The sequence below is a fragment of the Marmota marmota genome, unplaced genomic scaffold (genome assembly GCF_001458135.2).
Source record: "Marmota marmota marmota unplaced genomic scaffold, marMar, whole genome shotgun sequence".
NCBI classification, from domain to species: Eukaryota; Metazoa; Chordata; class Mammalia; order Rodentia; family Sciuridae; genus Marmota; species Marmota marmota.
Window position 1 is genome coordinate 1,332,653 of NW_026000205.1, and position 13,746 is coordinate 1,346,398.

The 13,746-nt window shown below is 50.3% G+C and overlaps 1 protein-coding gene across 1 annotated transcript; it reads right to left on the reverse strand.

The window, feature by feature from the left end:
• Positions 1-533: 533 nt before the first annotated feature.
• On the reverse strand, positions 534-13,135 carry Rcn3 (reticulocalbin 3). The gene is made up of 7 exons (XM_015496538.2): positions 12,977-13,135; positions 12,356-12,603; positions 9,387-9,589; positions 6,924-7,096; positions 3,834-3,894; positions 1,602-1,801; positions 534-1,049 (listed from the first exon to the last, which is right to left on the reverse strand). Exons 2-7 carry the CDS (start codon positions 12,595-12,597, stop codon positions 942-944), a joined length of 987 nt encoding a protein of 328 aa, XP_015352024.1. The 5' UTR covers positions 12,598-12,603; positions 12,977-13,135; the 3' UTR covers positions 534-941.
• Positions 13,136-13,746: the final 611 nt, after the last annotated feature.

A 13,746-nucleotide genomic window follows, 5' to 3' on the forward strand; every position in this document is an offset into this window, starting at 1 on the left:
AGCAGAAGTTCCTGTTTGAACCCAGGTTTATTACCCTCCTCAGTTCAGGTCCCTCCAGTGGCTCTCATGTCAGAGTAAATTCTGACCCTGCCCTCTCTGGGTCTCTCACATGCTACCAAGCAGGTAGCACCACGACCTGACCACAGCCCCTTTCAGCCAGGGCCTCCTGCCCTTTCCCTCCTGCCCTTTCATTTCCAGCTGCGTCCGCCCTTGCTGATGCTCAGACACACCAGGCCCACTCCTGCCTCAGGGCCTTGGAACTTATCTTTCCCTGTGCCCTCACCCTGCTCACCACTGAGGCTTTTCCCAATCACACCAGCTTGCCACTTACCCTGCTTTATAGCGTCTCTCACTCTGAACAATACTTTATGCTGATGTATCTCTTTCCTCCCCCAGGGCAGGGCTTCCTGGCTGGCTTATGCTGAAGCGGCAGGGTCCAGGCTGCTTGTTTTATTATTCATCTCACCCCCAGATGCTCCCCTCAGGCATGCTCCCCTCCCGATCACAGCTGCTCAGAGAGACGGACACACAGACAAGGTCCCAGGGCTGGATTTTATTGCCTCCCTGCAGAGGGGAGGCGTCCTCCGGACAGTGCGGGGCCCAGGGAGGCCCTGGTGGGTTTCTATATTGTGGTCGAGGCTCAGATTTGGGGCTGGGGCAGTTAGAGGAGGTTCTTGGAAACCAAACCGAAGGGGAGGGCCCCTGGATCTGGGCTGGAAGATTCTGCCGGTGAGAAATAGAGAGCCCCTGGGTGGGGCGGGCGGGCCCCAGGTATCTTGGGGAGAGGAGCTGACACAGGTGGATCCCTGAGAGCCCAGGGGCCAGGGGCCTTGGGGGATAAGTCTGCATCCTGCAGGGCTGCATCGGGAGGGGGCTGGCTGCTGCGGCCCCTCCTCAGGTCACCCCGGTGGGACCATGGGCTGGAGTGGGCATGCTGGGCCTCAGAGCTCATCGTGATGCCGGGTCAGGTCCTCCCCGTAGTTGGTGGCCTGGCTGCCCACGAACATGTTCCAGTTGCCCAGGATCTCGGCTTTGCTCAGACGCCCATCCTGGAGGGAGGGTCAGAGGTCAGCAGGGACAACTTAAGGCTCTGCTTGTGGGACTCCTGCCTGCGTCTAAGTATGTCCCTCAGGTCTGTGTCCCTTCCCCCATCTCTATCCCCTCTCCCACTGGGTCTCCATCTGTCTTTTTTTTTTTTTTTCTGGAACTGGGATTGCGCCCAGGGTGCTCTCACTGAGTGACATCCCCGCGGCCTTTCCTTCCTTTCCTCCTTTCTTTTTTCCCTTCTTTTCCTACTTTCCTTTTGTCTTTTGCAGCTCTGAGGACTGGACCTGGGCTGCTCTGTCGCTGACTCCTATCACCAGGTTTTTTTGTGTGTGTTTGTTTTGTTTTGAGACAGGGTCTCACTAAATTGCCAAGGCTGGCTGGCCTTGAACCTGCAGTCCTCCTGCCTCAGCCTCCTGAGAAGCTGGGATCACAGGCGTGGGCCACTGCACCCAGCCTCTGTCCCTCCATCTTTATCCCTCCACTGCCCAGGTTGGGCCCATGGCCACACAGCAGCCCAGCACCCTCCCAAGCGCCTGCCTTGCCCCACGGTGCACCTTGTCTGTGTCACTCTCGTGCAGCAGGTGGTTGGCCTCCACCAGTGGCTGGTCCTGGGAGGGTGGCAGCACCCAGTGACCGACCTCGTTGCCATCCAGCCGCCCGTCCTTGTTGAGATCCCGGAAGTCCCGGAACTGCTGCCGCTCTGTCTGCACCCAGGCCGGCTCCTCCTCGCCAGGCTCCTCCGAGTACAGATCCGCTGGGACCAGGACAGAGAGAACGGGTGAGGTCAGGGGCAGCTCTGGGGGCCCAGCAGGCCTGGAGCCAACCGTGGCTCTGACACTTCTCGGCCCACGACCTGGGGCAACTCACTTCACTCTTAGTTTTCCTTCTGCTTAACTGGAATTAGTAACAAACCCGACTTCCAGGCGATCACTACCTAGCATATGAAATTGATTTGCTTAATTGACTGAATGACAAATCTGGTTAATGCACACGTGATACTGTGAGTTGGGTGGCCCAGAGCCCGGCACAGAGCAGACCTCTGAGGAGGGAGAAAGAAGGCCAGAAAAGAGGAAATACTAGAACCTTCCCTCAGAACAGTCTGGCTGGCTCGAGTTTGTCCTCCTAGGAGTCTCTCATTGGCTTCAATTCTTTCTTCTTTTTTTTTTTTTTTGTGCGTTTATTGGGGCTGGAACCCAGAGGCACTCAACCACTCAGCTACACCCCAAACCCTTTTCATTTGTTATTTTGAGACAGAGTCTTGCTACATTGCTGAGGCTGGCCTCAAGCTTGCAATACTTCTGCCTCAGCCTCCCAAACTGCTAGATTATAAGTGTGTGCCACTGTGCTCAACTTTGATTCTTTTATTTTTTTTGGGGGGGGTACGGGGATTGAACTCAGGGGCACTCAACCACTGAGCCACATCCTCAGCCCTATTTTATATTTTATTTAGAGACAGGGTCTCACTAAGTTGCTTAGTGCCTTGCTATTGCTGAGACTTGCTTTGAACTTGCAACTGCATCCAGGCCAGCTTTGATTCTTTCCTATAGGAAATGATCACAGTGGTGGGAGTTGTGTGCAGCTCTTAATTGTGGTTAAAAAAAAAAAAATTAGGGCTGGGAATGTAGCTCAGTTGGTAGAGAACTCGCCTTGCATGTACAAGGCCCTGGGTTTAATCCCCAGCACCAAAAAAAGAAAACATATAACAAAATTTCCCATTATGACATTTAATACATTCACAGTGCTGTGAAACCAGACTTCTATCTAATTCCAGAATGCTTTTGTCATCCCAAGAGGAAACCCAGGCTGATCACCCTGACAGAAGCCAGCATTTCCCAGCCCATGTGTCCGTGGCCAAGACCTGCTCATGAGTTAACTCACATGTGTGGGTACATATGGCGGGGGCTCTATCGCCCCTATTTATAATGAGGAGACCAAGACACAGAGCTGTTGTAGGGCTCAGTGACAGTCGCGGGGCTGGAAGGTGGCAGGTGGGGAGCGGCAGGAGGCTCACAGCTGACACCCTGCTACCCCCATCTTCCCTGACTCCATCCCCAGCGGGGTCAGGTGTGAGCTCAGTCCTCTTCCCTCATTCGCTTCCCTGCACCTTTGAGCAGTTACATTTCTTTGGGGGATCTTGGGATCCTGCCCACCCATGGGTCCCTGGAGCCCCCAGGGAAGGGAAGCAGCCCGGCCTGGACATCAGGATGGGAACTTGGGGCCGCCTGCCCCCACTCAAGTCCTGCCCACCTCTGATAAGGAGGTGATCTCGGTCAGGGGAGATGATGCCCAACTTATAATGGCTCTACTTTACAATGGAGCCAAAGTAATACACCAGCCAGAGACTCAGGAGGCTGAGGCAGGAGGATTGAAAGTTTGAAGCCACCCTCAGCAACCTAGATCCTGTCTCAAAACATAAAAGAGCTGGGGATGTGGCTAAATGATACAGCACCCTGAATTTAATCCCCAGTACCAGAATTAAATAAATAAATAAAAGGTGCTTTCTGGACTTTTACTTTGTTTATTTTTATGTGGTGCTGAGGATCGAACTCAGTGCTTCACACATGCTAGGCAAGCACTCTACCACTGAGCCACAACCCCAACCCCACTAAAAGGTGCTTTCTGCATCTGGCTCACAGAAGGTGCTGGGTAAACGCCAGGTGAAGCAGGAACTGAAGCAATGTCCTGGTCTCCACTTCAGAAGGCGGCTGCTGTCCTACAGACAGTATGTACCTGGTGCCACCACACAGAGGAAGGACAGGCGCACCACAGAAATGGGTTCCACTCACCAATGTACTCCTCCACTTGCACATAGCCATCTTTATTCTTGTCCAGATCTTCCAAGGTTTCCTAGAAAGAAAGAGGAATCAGGTGGGAGCTCAGTGCACCCGTCTCCCAAGGGTGGCTGGACCCTGGGGTCCGGATGTGAAGTTCTCTTGGGGAAATTGGCTCTGGGATGGCCGTGGGGGCAAACAATGGAGCATCTGCAATAGTGGGGGGCATGTAGGAAATTTGGGAACTTTCTGGGGTTCATGATGGTGCAGCCACGACCTGCATTTAGTGGGCAAGAGCCAGGGGAACCCAATGTCCAGCACTGCACAGGTTCATGTCTGCCTCCCTAACTACTCTCTCACACCCCACCAACATTTGCGTAGGGCAGAGACCCCTTCACCTTTAGCAGAACCCAGACCCTCAGTCTGCTTTATCTATAGGCACAGCACACTTACGGGCTGTTCTGATGCACCCGCAACATCTCTACTCTTTGCTTTTTCTGGACTTCTTGAACTACAACAGCTTCTGTTCCCCACTTTTATATTTAAATTAGTTTAGTATAAGATAGTGCAGACATCTGACACCCCATGTCTCTGAGAGGTTAAGTTTCTTTTTTTTTTTTTTTTTTTTTANAGTGTATAGTAGGTAACATTGTCCATAAACATAAAAGCAGACAGAAGTAAGTTTAGACCACAGTTTAGACACTTTTTATGTAAAAGGTCAGACAGTCGGCAGTTCTGTTTTTTTCATATTGCACAGTTTCTGTTGTGATGATTCGACTCTGCACTTGCACTCTGAAATCAGTCACACACACTAGGGAAGTAAATGCCTATCGCTGTGTTACAATAAAACCTTATTTGCAAAAACAGGCTGTGGGCCAGATTTCAACTGAGAGCTATCATTTGCTGACCCCTGCTGTAGACAATGGATTCTGCATTTGAATCCAAGTCGTATCATTTCTCATCTGGGTGCTATCAGCCAAGTCACCTTACCTTTCTGTGCCTCGATATCCTTAGCTATAAAACAAAAATGACAGTCCAACTGCATGGATTGCCATGATGGTTAAATCAAGGTGGCAGGGGTTAGAAGGGTGTCTGCTGTAGGACATGCTCAGGTAGCGTTTCTCAAATGATGTAAACTCGGGAGGATAAAGGGATGTTGCAATATCATCTGCTGTAAGAGAAGGAGGTTGGGCTTTATGGGATGGGGAGTCTGTGGATCAGACTAGGCTGGCCAATGTCCCTGGGCAGCAAGATGCCACCTCTCCTCTCTGGGCCTCAGCATATATCTCTGAACCAGAAGCCCCACCTCCAAGGGCTGTTGTGAAGCTGAACAAATAACGTTCAATAAATATGGCTACATATTCACATCTTCATTGACCCAGCAGTTTCATGCCAGCAGTACAGGTATCTCTACTGATGTGTGTAACAGTGACCCATCTGTTCAAGGTTATTCTGCGTTCTGTGTAACAGCAGCAACCAGAACCAAGCCCAGTGGCCTTGCAACAGGTCCCGTTAAGCAAATTACAGCACAGCAGCAGGAATACTATGTAGCTACAAAAAGGATTAGACCAGGAGCTGGGTTGTGGCTCAGTGGTAGAGCACTTGCCTCGCATGCTTGAGGCCCTGGGTTCAATCCTCAGCACCACGTTTAAAAAATAAATAAATGAATAAAAAGTAAAGATCTTGCGTCCATATACAACTGAAAAAAAAATAGGATTAGACCCTTTCTCATAAGTGTATACAGAACACCCTCTGTCGGGAGCTGCCACATAGGAACCCAGTGCCCCTTGGCCTTCAGTGATGAGAATGTGGAGATGTGGCAAAAGCCAGCCATGGGCTGTGTGTGTGTGAGTGATGGGCGTTGAGCGCTCAAAGTGGCCTGGACCCACGTTGCCCCTCTGTTTGGGGCTTGCTCTGGTCTTTTTGCTTGCTCTGTCCGGGATCCCCACACAGCTCATGAGATGGGCGTGGCCTCCCTAGATGTCAGTCAATCTGCTGACAGCAGACATCACGAAGCTAGACTCAACCCCCTGAAACCTCACCCCTTGCCTCATTGGAATGGCTTCTCCCCAGTAAAAGGGGTCAGCGCTCTCTCTCTCTCTCTTTCTTTCCATGGACCCCTAAGGTCGGAGGAGCCATCACAAGACCCAAAGAAAAAGGTATTTCTCTGTCCCTGTGTGATTATTTCGTGCAGCCCAGTTCAACTGGGCTGCATGGGTGGGGCAGGGACACATTGGAAACCCCGTAGCACTCTGTTCCACTCAGTTACACCATGAACCTAAAACTGTTCTGAAATAGGTTATGAAATATTAAGTCTTTTATTTTTTTCCAGTACTGGAGATAGAGCCGAGGGATGCCTGCTAGGCAAGCACTCTCCCACTGGCAGGGGGTAGTGGGTACCAGAGGTTGAACCTAGTGGTTATTAACCAGTGAGCCACATCCCCAGCCTTTTTTATTTTCTATTTTGAGACAGGATCTTGCTAAGTTGCTGAGGCTGGTTTTGACCTTGTAGTCCTCCTGCCTCAGCCTCTGGGATTCCCAGCCCTACTTTTTAATAATAAGAAAAAAAAATCTTTCTGGGTGCAGTGGTACATTCCTGTAATCCCAGAGACTCGGAAGTCTGAGACAGTAGTAATACAAGTTTGAGGTCAGCCTGGGCAACTTAACAAGACCCTGTCTCTAAATAAGAAATAAAAAGGGCTGGGGATGTAGCTTAGTGTTAATGTGCCCCTGGGTTCAATCCCCAGTAGAAGGGAGGGAGGAGTCCTTTCGCTATATGATAGACCAAGTTTTGTCAAAAACTTGTAAGAAATTGTAAATTACAGGGACTAGCAAGAGTTGTCTCAGAGTCTGAGGGCAGGCTGGGGACCTGGATCCCAAATGTGAGCACACCAAGGTCTGGCAAGGAGAGATTAGACACTGGGCATTGGGAAGTTGAAATGGGAAGTGTTACCTTCCTCTGATGTGTTCGTGGCCTGGGTTTCCTGGGGAAGATGCAGGGAACCAAGGTGACTATCTGTCTGCCCCAGGTAAGCCCGGGAGGCGGGACCTGGGATCACACCATGGGTCTGAGGCAGGGAGTGGATTCCTCCCACCCTCACTCACAGCAATCACGATGTCCCGCATGTGAGGAAACTCCTCTGGGTGTAGGAAGGCTGTCAGCTCCTCGCGAGTGGCCATGGAGTCCCCATCCTGGTCAGCCACCCGGAAACGCCGCTCATCCCGAGCCAGCATCTTCTTATAGGTCTCCGCATCCTCTACATCATGAAATTCTTCCCCTGGACAAGGACAGAGCTCTATGAGAGCCAGCTTACGAAGAGACAAAGGAGACCCAACTCGGGGGACAAGAAGACTTCCGTGGGAGTCAAAAAGAATTAATATATATCAATAATTTATAAATATATTTACATATATTGTATATAAAATTATTATATACGTTTATAATATACTCTATATATTAGCTAAGTGGAAGCTTATTTATTTTATGTTAAACTCTTTACCTACAGTATTACATTTAATCCTCCAAAAAGCAAATAAAGTGGGTTCTTCCATTTATTCTCACTTACTGAATGAGAAAATTGAGTCCCAAAGAAAGGAATAACTTGCCCCAAGGGCCTGCAAGCAGGAACAGTGGACTTTGAGTTGACACCCAGCCATTTGGCCCCAAAATCCTGCTCTGATGTGATAAGTTGTACTAACTTAGGTTCCTTGACAGAGGAGGAAAATGGGCATTTCAGAGGGAACGGTATGTGCGGAGTGCAGAGGTCTGAGTGTTGGTGAGGTGGAGGAAACCACACATGATCCATTGGGGCAGAAAAATGCAAAAAAAAAAAAAAATAGGGCTGGGGATATAGCTCAGTTGGTAGAGGGCTTGCCTCACATGCATAATAATCCCCAGCACCACCAAAGAAAAAAAAGTTTTTAAAAATAAAAAACAAAGCTTTTGGGCTGGCGGCACAGGCTTGTAACCTCAGCAGCTCAAGAGGCTGAGGCAGAAGGATGGGGAGTTCAAAGCCAGCCTCAGCAAAAGTGAGGCGCTAAGCAACTCCATGAGACAATAGGGCTGGGGGTGTTGCTCAGTGGTCAGTGCCCCTGAGTTCAATCCCTGGTACCCCCCCAAAAAAAAGCTGGGGACTGGGGTTGTGGCTCAGTGGCAGAGCGCTTGCCTAGCATGTGTGAGGCGCTGGGTTTGATTCTCAGCACCACATATCAATAAATAAAATAAAGGTCCGTTGATAACTAAAAAAAAAAAAAAAAAAAAAAAAAAAAAGTTCCAGAAGCCATTTTTCAGGAGAAAATTCAGAATTTCACTAGGCTACAGACATTATTTATGAGGACATCATAGTCATTTAGAATATACCAATAGTTCTTTTAGAAATTGTCATGATGGAGTTTATGTGCCTCTCAAAGAAATTGACAAGAGAATCCATAGCAAACAAAAGCACCTAGAAATACCCGTAGCTCAGTTAACAAGCACAATTTAATGAAATATTTGAAATTCTGTTTTTTACCCCCATATTCTTTTCAAGTATTCATTTGACATTTAGCAAAAATCAGTGATGGAATAGGCCACAAATACCACACAAAGTCCACGTTCTTCAAACAAAAGATAATAATACTAGATGTTGGCAACAAGCACAGCCTTCCCTAATCTAATAACTTGGAAATTTTTAAATATTCTTTTTTACAATTGTAATGGTATATAACAAAATATATACTATGTTATATGTATCACATTATATATCATATATGTATTATGTATTTATTATATATTAGTATATTAACACATCATTAATATATATAATATCATATATAATATCAATGTTATCATATATTAATTGAAGATATATTACAATATAATATGTAACATGTATAACATATTTAATATATGTTTATATANAAAAAAAAAAAAAAAAAAAAAAAAAAAAAAGCTGGAGAGGGGCTGGGGTTGTGGCTCAGCGCTTGCCTCACACATGCAAGGCGCTGGATTTGAGTCTCAGCGCCATATTAAATAACAACAACAACAACAACAAAGGTATTGTATCCATCTACAACTAAAAAATAAAAAAAAAAAAAAATTTAAAAAGCTGGAGAGTTAGAAAGGCCAGGAAGGATCTGTGACAGTCTCCTGGGGACCCACGGGATCCTTGAGGAGGAAAGGGCCAGAGTCAGCTCTCGGTGTGGAGCAGCAGGCAGCGGTGAGGCCAGGAGGCAGGAGGGAGAAAGTAAGAGCCTGGGGCTGGGGTGTTGGAACAGAGAGGAAAAACTACGAGTCAGGGGTCAGGGCAAATAGCTTTGAGAGTTTTAGGATGAAGTCACAGGTCAGAGATCAGGAAAACCAAGCAGGTGTCCCTGGCCAGAGATGTAAAGTCGCCAGTCACGGGGTCATAGAGGTGTGGAAATCAGAACGAAAAGCAACAGGTCAGAAATCGGGAGTTTCAGGAGTGACGGGTCCTAAAAGTGGATCGGGGCAAAGGTAGGAATTCTTTGTAATGAGCTAAGGGTCCTCAAGACGAAGGGTCAAGATGGTCAGGGTCACAGTGTGCTGTGGGGAGTCTCGCCGCGTACCGGGCGCGTAGTGGCCATAGGTGGCGTTGCGCAGCTCCTCCCAACCCACACGCCCGTCGCGGTCCGTGTCGTACGTGTCCCAGGCCGCGCTCACCGAGTCGCGTATATGTCGCTGCTGCGTGTGCGCTATCCACGAGCGAAGCTCGGCCAGCGACACCCAGCCGTCCCCGTCCCCAGCGCGGTCCATGCGATCCACGATCCGCCTGCAGGTCAGGGAGGGGCACATGTCAGTCTTGGGCCCGCCTATCTCAAGCCCCGCCCCATGCACAAAGCCACGCCCCCATGCAGAGCTGAAAATGCAGCCCACCATCTGCGGGCGAATCGAGGAGGGGCACTTGTTACTTGGGACCGTGCCTGCCACAGGTCCCGTCTCTCGGCCAAAATGCCTCCCCCAGAGGCCAATCTTCCCCTTTCCAATTGGGGTCGCGTGAAAGGACCCAGCATGATTCAGCGCCACGCCCTGCACTCGGGCCTCACCCCCACACCCTGCACCAGCTCCAACCCTCTAGGAACCGAGGTGGGGCGGGATGCTGGAGCCTGGATCCCATTCTCCCCTAACCCGCGGGGCACCGGTCCCGGGACTGGCTCTGAAACCCCAGCCCTCGCCGTCTCAGGTCCTGCCCCTTCCCCTTGGCTGCGCGGGTCAATTTCAGGTCCCTCTCCCTTCAGCTCCACTCGGAGTCTTTCATAAGCAACCCCGAAACCCTTGCTTTTCCTTGTTCTGTTGGCCTGCAGTGCGCCTCCCGGTCGCATGTCAGGCCACTTTAGGTGGCATTTTAGGCTTCTTCTGACGACTCTGTAGCCCCTCCCCTCTCTCCTGACGACCCTGCCGCAGTCCTGGTCAACCACCCAGCCCTCCTCGAGTTGCAGTTCCCCGCAGGCGCCAGGCTGTCTCTGCCAGGGTCCATCAGGGCCGGCCCTGTCCTCGGAACTCACATCCTGCTCTGAGAGTCCAGATGCCTCTGGATCCAGTCAGGCATTCTAGGCCCGAATCCTACCTCCTCTTCTTGCCAGCTCGGTGGCCATGGGCAACTGACTTCCCCTCTGTGCTTCAGTTAACCCGCTGTAAAAAGGGGCTAAATAACAATACCAACTCACTCGACAGAGTGATTTAAGGATTAACTAAATTAAACTATGTACAGCACCTTGAAAGTGCTTGGCATTGTAGTTAGTGCTGTGCTAAGTGTGGTGTCCTACCACTGTTGTTGTTGTTATTATTGTTATTATTATTATTATTTGATACTAGGGATTCAACCCAGGGGTGCTTATCCACTGAGCCACATCCTTAGCCCCTTTTTATATTTTATTTAGAAATGGGTTCTCACTGAGTTGCTTAGGGCCTCCCTAAGTGACTGAGGCTAACTTTGCACTTACAGTCCTCCTGCCTTAGCCTCCCCACTCGCTGGGATTACAGGTGTGCACTGCAGTGCCTAGCCTCACTACTCTTCACCCATCCCCATCCAGCCTGCACACCTGCCGGGGTCACTTAGGTCTCTACCCTCATCTAGCCACCATCACCACGTCTCCTGCTTGGACTGTTGCAATTGCTTCCTTGCCGGGCTTCCGGCTTCTTGCTTCCCTACAGTCTCTTCCCACTAACAGCTGGAGGAATTCTGTTAAGTCAGCTCACCTCTTCCCTCTGCTCAGAGCCTTCTATGGTTTTCATTTCATTCATAGAACAGCTTAGCTTGTCACTATGATCCAAAAGGCCCAGCAGGATATGACCCCTCTGTTCCCTCTTTGCCCTCTTCCTCTCCCCGTTGCTCACTGTTTCCAGCCACATGGGCCTCACTGTTCCTCAAACATACCAGGCCCACTGCTGTCTCAGGGCCCATGCACTTACTATTCCCTCTGCCTAGAATGCTACTCCTCCAGATACTCACATGGGTCAGAGATATTGCCTTTTCATTGAGGCCCCCTCCCACTCCTCCCACTCCTCCCACTCCCCTGTTTAAAATTGCAACCCTCTCCCTCCACCAACTTTCCCCTCCACACTCCTCACTCCCTTGCTTTATTTTTCTCTGATGCATTTCTCTCTATTTGATGCATTTTATACTTACTGGTTTATTATTGTCTCCCTCACTACAATGTAAACTTCACATGGGCAGTGGGTTTTGTCTGATTTGTTCACTGCTGTGACTTTATCATGCAGAACATGATAGGTGCTCAATAAATATCTATGGGCTAAATGAGCATCATCAGAATGCACACACAGAGTGGGGAATGGTTGCATAGTCTTCGTGTCCCCAGATCCACTCTGACCTTATCTCCCCAACACAAAGATTAGACAAGACCCCATTCAACCTAACTCACCCTGAAACTCAGGGCTCAGCCATCCTCCTCCCCCAGCTGGGCTCCATCTGCACCAAATCTTATTTTCCCTGTGGATCCCTGACACAGTGAACTGGTGACCCATTTACAAAACAGGGAACCGAGGCTCAAGAAAGGGAGGTATCTGCGACAAAGGAACAGAGTCATGTGGGGGTAGAATCGGACTCCAGATTTTTCTGCCCTCAAAGGTCATATCTTGAGGCTTCTTATTTTTTATTTTATTTTATTTATTTATTTATTTTTTTTACTAGGGATTGAACCCAGGGGCACTCAGCCATTGAGCCACATCCCCACCCCTTTTTTATATTTCATTAGCAACAGGGTCTCACTGAGTTAGTTAGGGCCTCGCTTTTGCTAAGGCTGGGTTTGAACCCTTCATCCTCCTGCCTCAACCTGCCGAGTCACTGGGATTACAGGCGTGCACCACTGCGCCTGGCTTGAGGCCTCAATATTTACATGTGGTTTTCCCCAGGAGGAGAAGTAGAACTTTATTCTTGGATTCTCATAAAGAACCAAAGTCCTATCCAGTCCATGCCATCACTTTCCCACTCCCCTGCCTCTATCCCCTCATAAATGATATCATCTCTTCCCCCAAACCCCCACCTCTGAATACTCCCACCCCCAAATCTCTCTCCTACCCCAGACGAGCTTGGCTCTCCTCTGGGCTGAGCTGGTCGAACTCCTTGGCCACTTCCCGTCCGAGGAAAGCCTCATGATCATACTGGAAGTTTCCGTGGGCATCATCATGAGGGGCCTCGCTCAGAGGGGCCGCCTGGTGCACCCTCCCCTGGCCATGAGGGCCAGCGTCAGGGGACGGCTTCCCCAGTGCCCCGCGCCTCAGCAGCAATAGAAGCAGCAGAAATGATAGTTGCCACATCATCTGTCCCTGGGGAGTGACAGAGGCCAGGAGTCAGGGAACATAGGAACGAAAACAGAAAGGGGACAGAAGGAGGAGGGAGGGGATTGCTTAGGTCAGGACAGAGAGATGGGAGTTGACTACAAAATGTTTTGGCTCAAAAAGGGCTGGTGATGGGGGAAAGGGCAGAATACTCAGAGGTAACTCCATCTGTGGAGCCCAGATCTTCTGAAAGAGTCCCAGAAGGATCCCAGAGCCGAGGGGTGGGTTCAGGAGGAGACGTGGCGCATGTCCCACGCAAAGAGCAGGATACAGTGTTGGCCAGGGAGGATCAGGGAGGCTCCCCAAGGGTTCCTACTGGGACCCTTGAGCTTGACCCGAGCCCCCCAAACCCATCCTTTACCCGGTTGCCAGCTTCTCTTCGCTCGCCACACTCCGCGGTGCCTTCTTCCAAAGATGTCCAATTTGGCGACTCTCCAGTTAGGCCCCGCCCCGGGAGCGCAGAGGCCCCGCCCTCCGCCCAATGAGCGCGCGCGAGGGTCCCGGAGGCGGGGTCAGTGAGCGCGGGGAGCGCCGCCGTAGCCCCTCGCCACGTCCACAAAAGACAACGGGGCGACGGGGGAAGGCTGGGTGGGCCACGCCGGAGCGACGCGGCGAGGGAGAACTACAACTCCCGGCAGGCGTCGGGGCGCCGGGCGACCACCTCGAGCAGGCCTCAAAAGAGAGAGGTTTAGGCGGCGCGGTAGTCCCAGCAGCCAGGGAGGCTGAGGCAAGGGGATCGCGAGCTCAAAGCCAGCTTCAGCTATGGCGAGGCGCTGAGCAACTCAGCGAGACCCCGTCTCTAAATAAAATTCCCAATAGGGCTGGGATGTGGTCCCGTGCCCCTGAGTTCAATCCCATCAAAAAACAAAAGAGGTGTGTTTTTCTCCCTTTCCCTTTGTCCAAGTGGTAAGAAAGAGGAGAACCAGGGTCTGGAGGAGGCATTCCCTTCTGTGGAACAGGGCGCAACTCTTTTCTGCTCCACCAAGAAAAGTTGAGGTCAGATTCCAGCCAAGAATTTTTTAAATGCCTGGCACGATGTAGGCATTCCACTAATATTTGTGAAATTTATTCATGAGAATTACACGATTCCGTATGTGAAACTGCGAGATTCCACTAAGCAACATGTCAGCC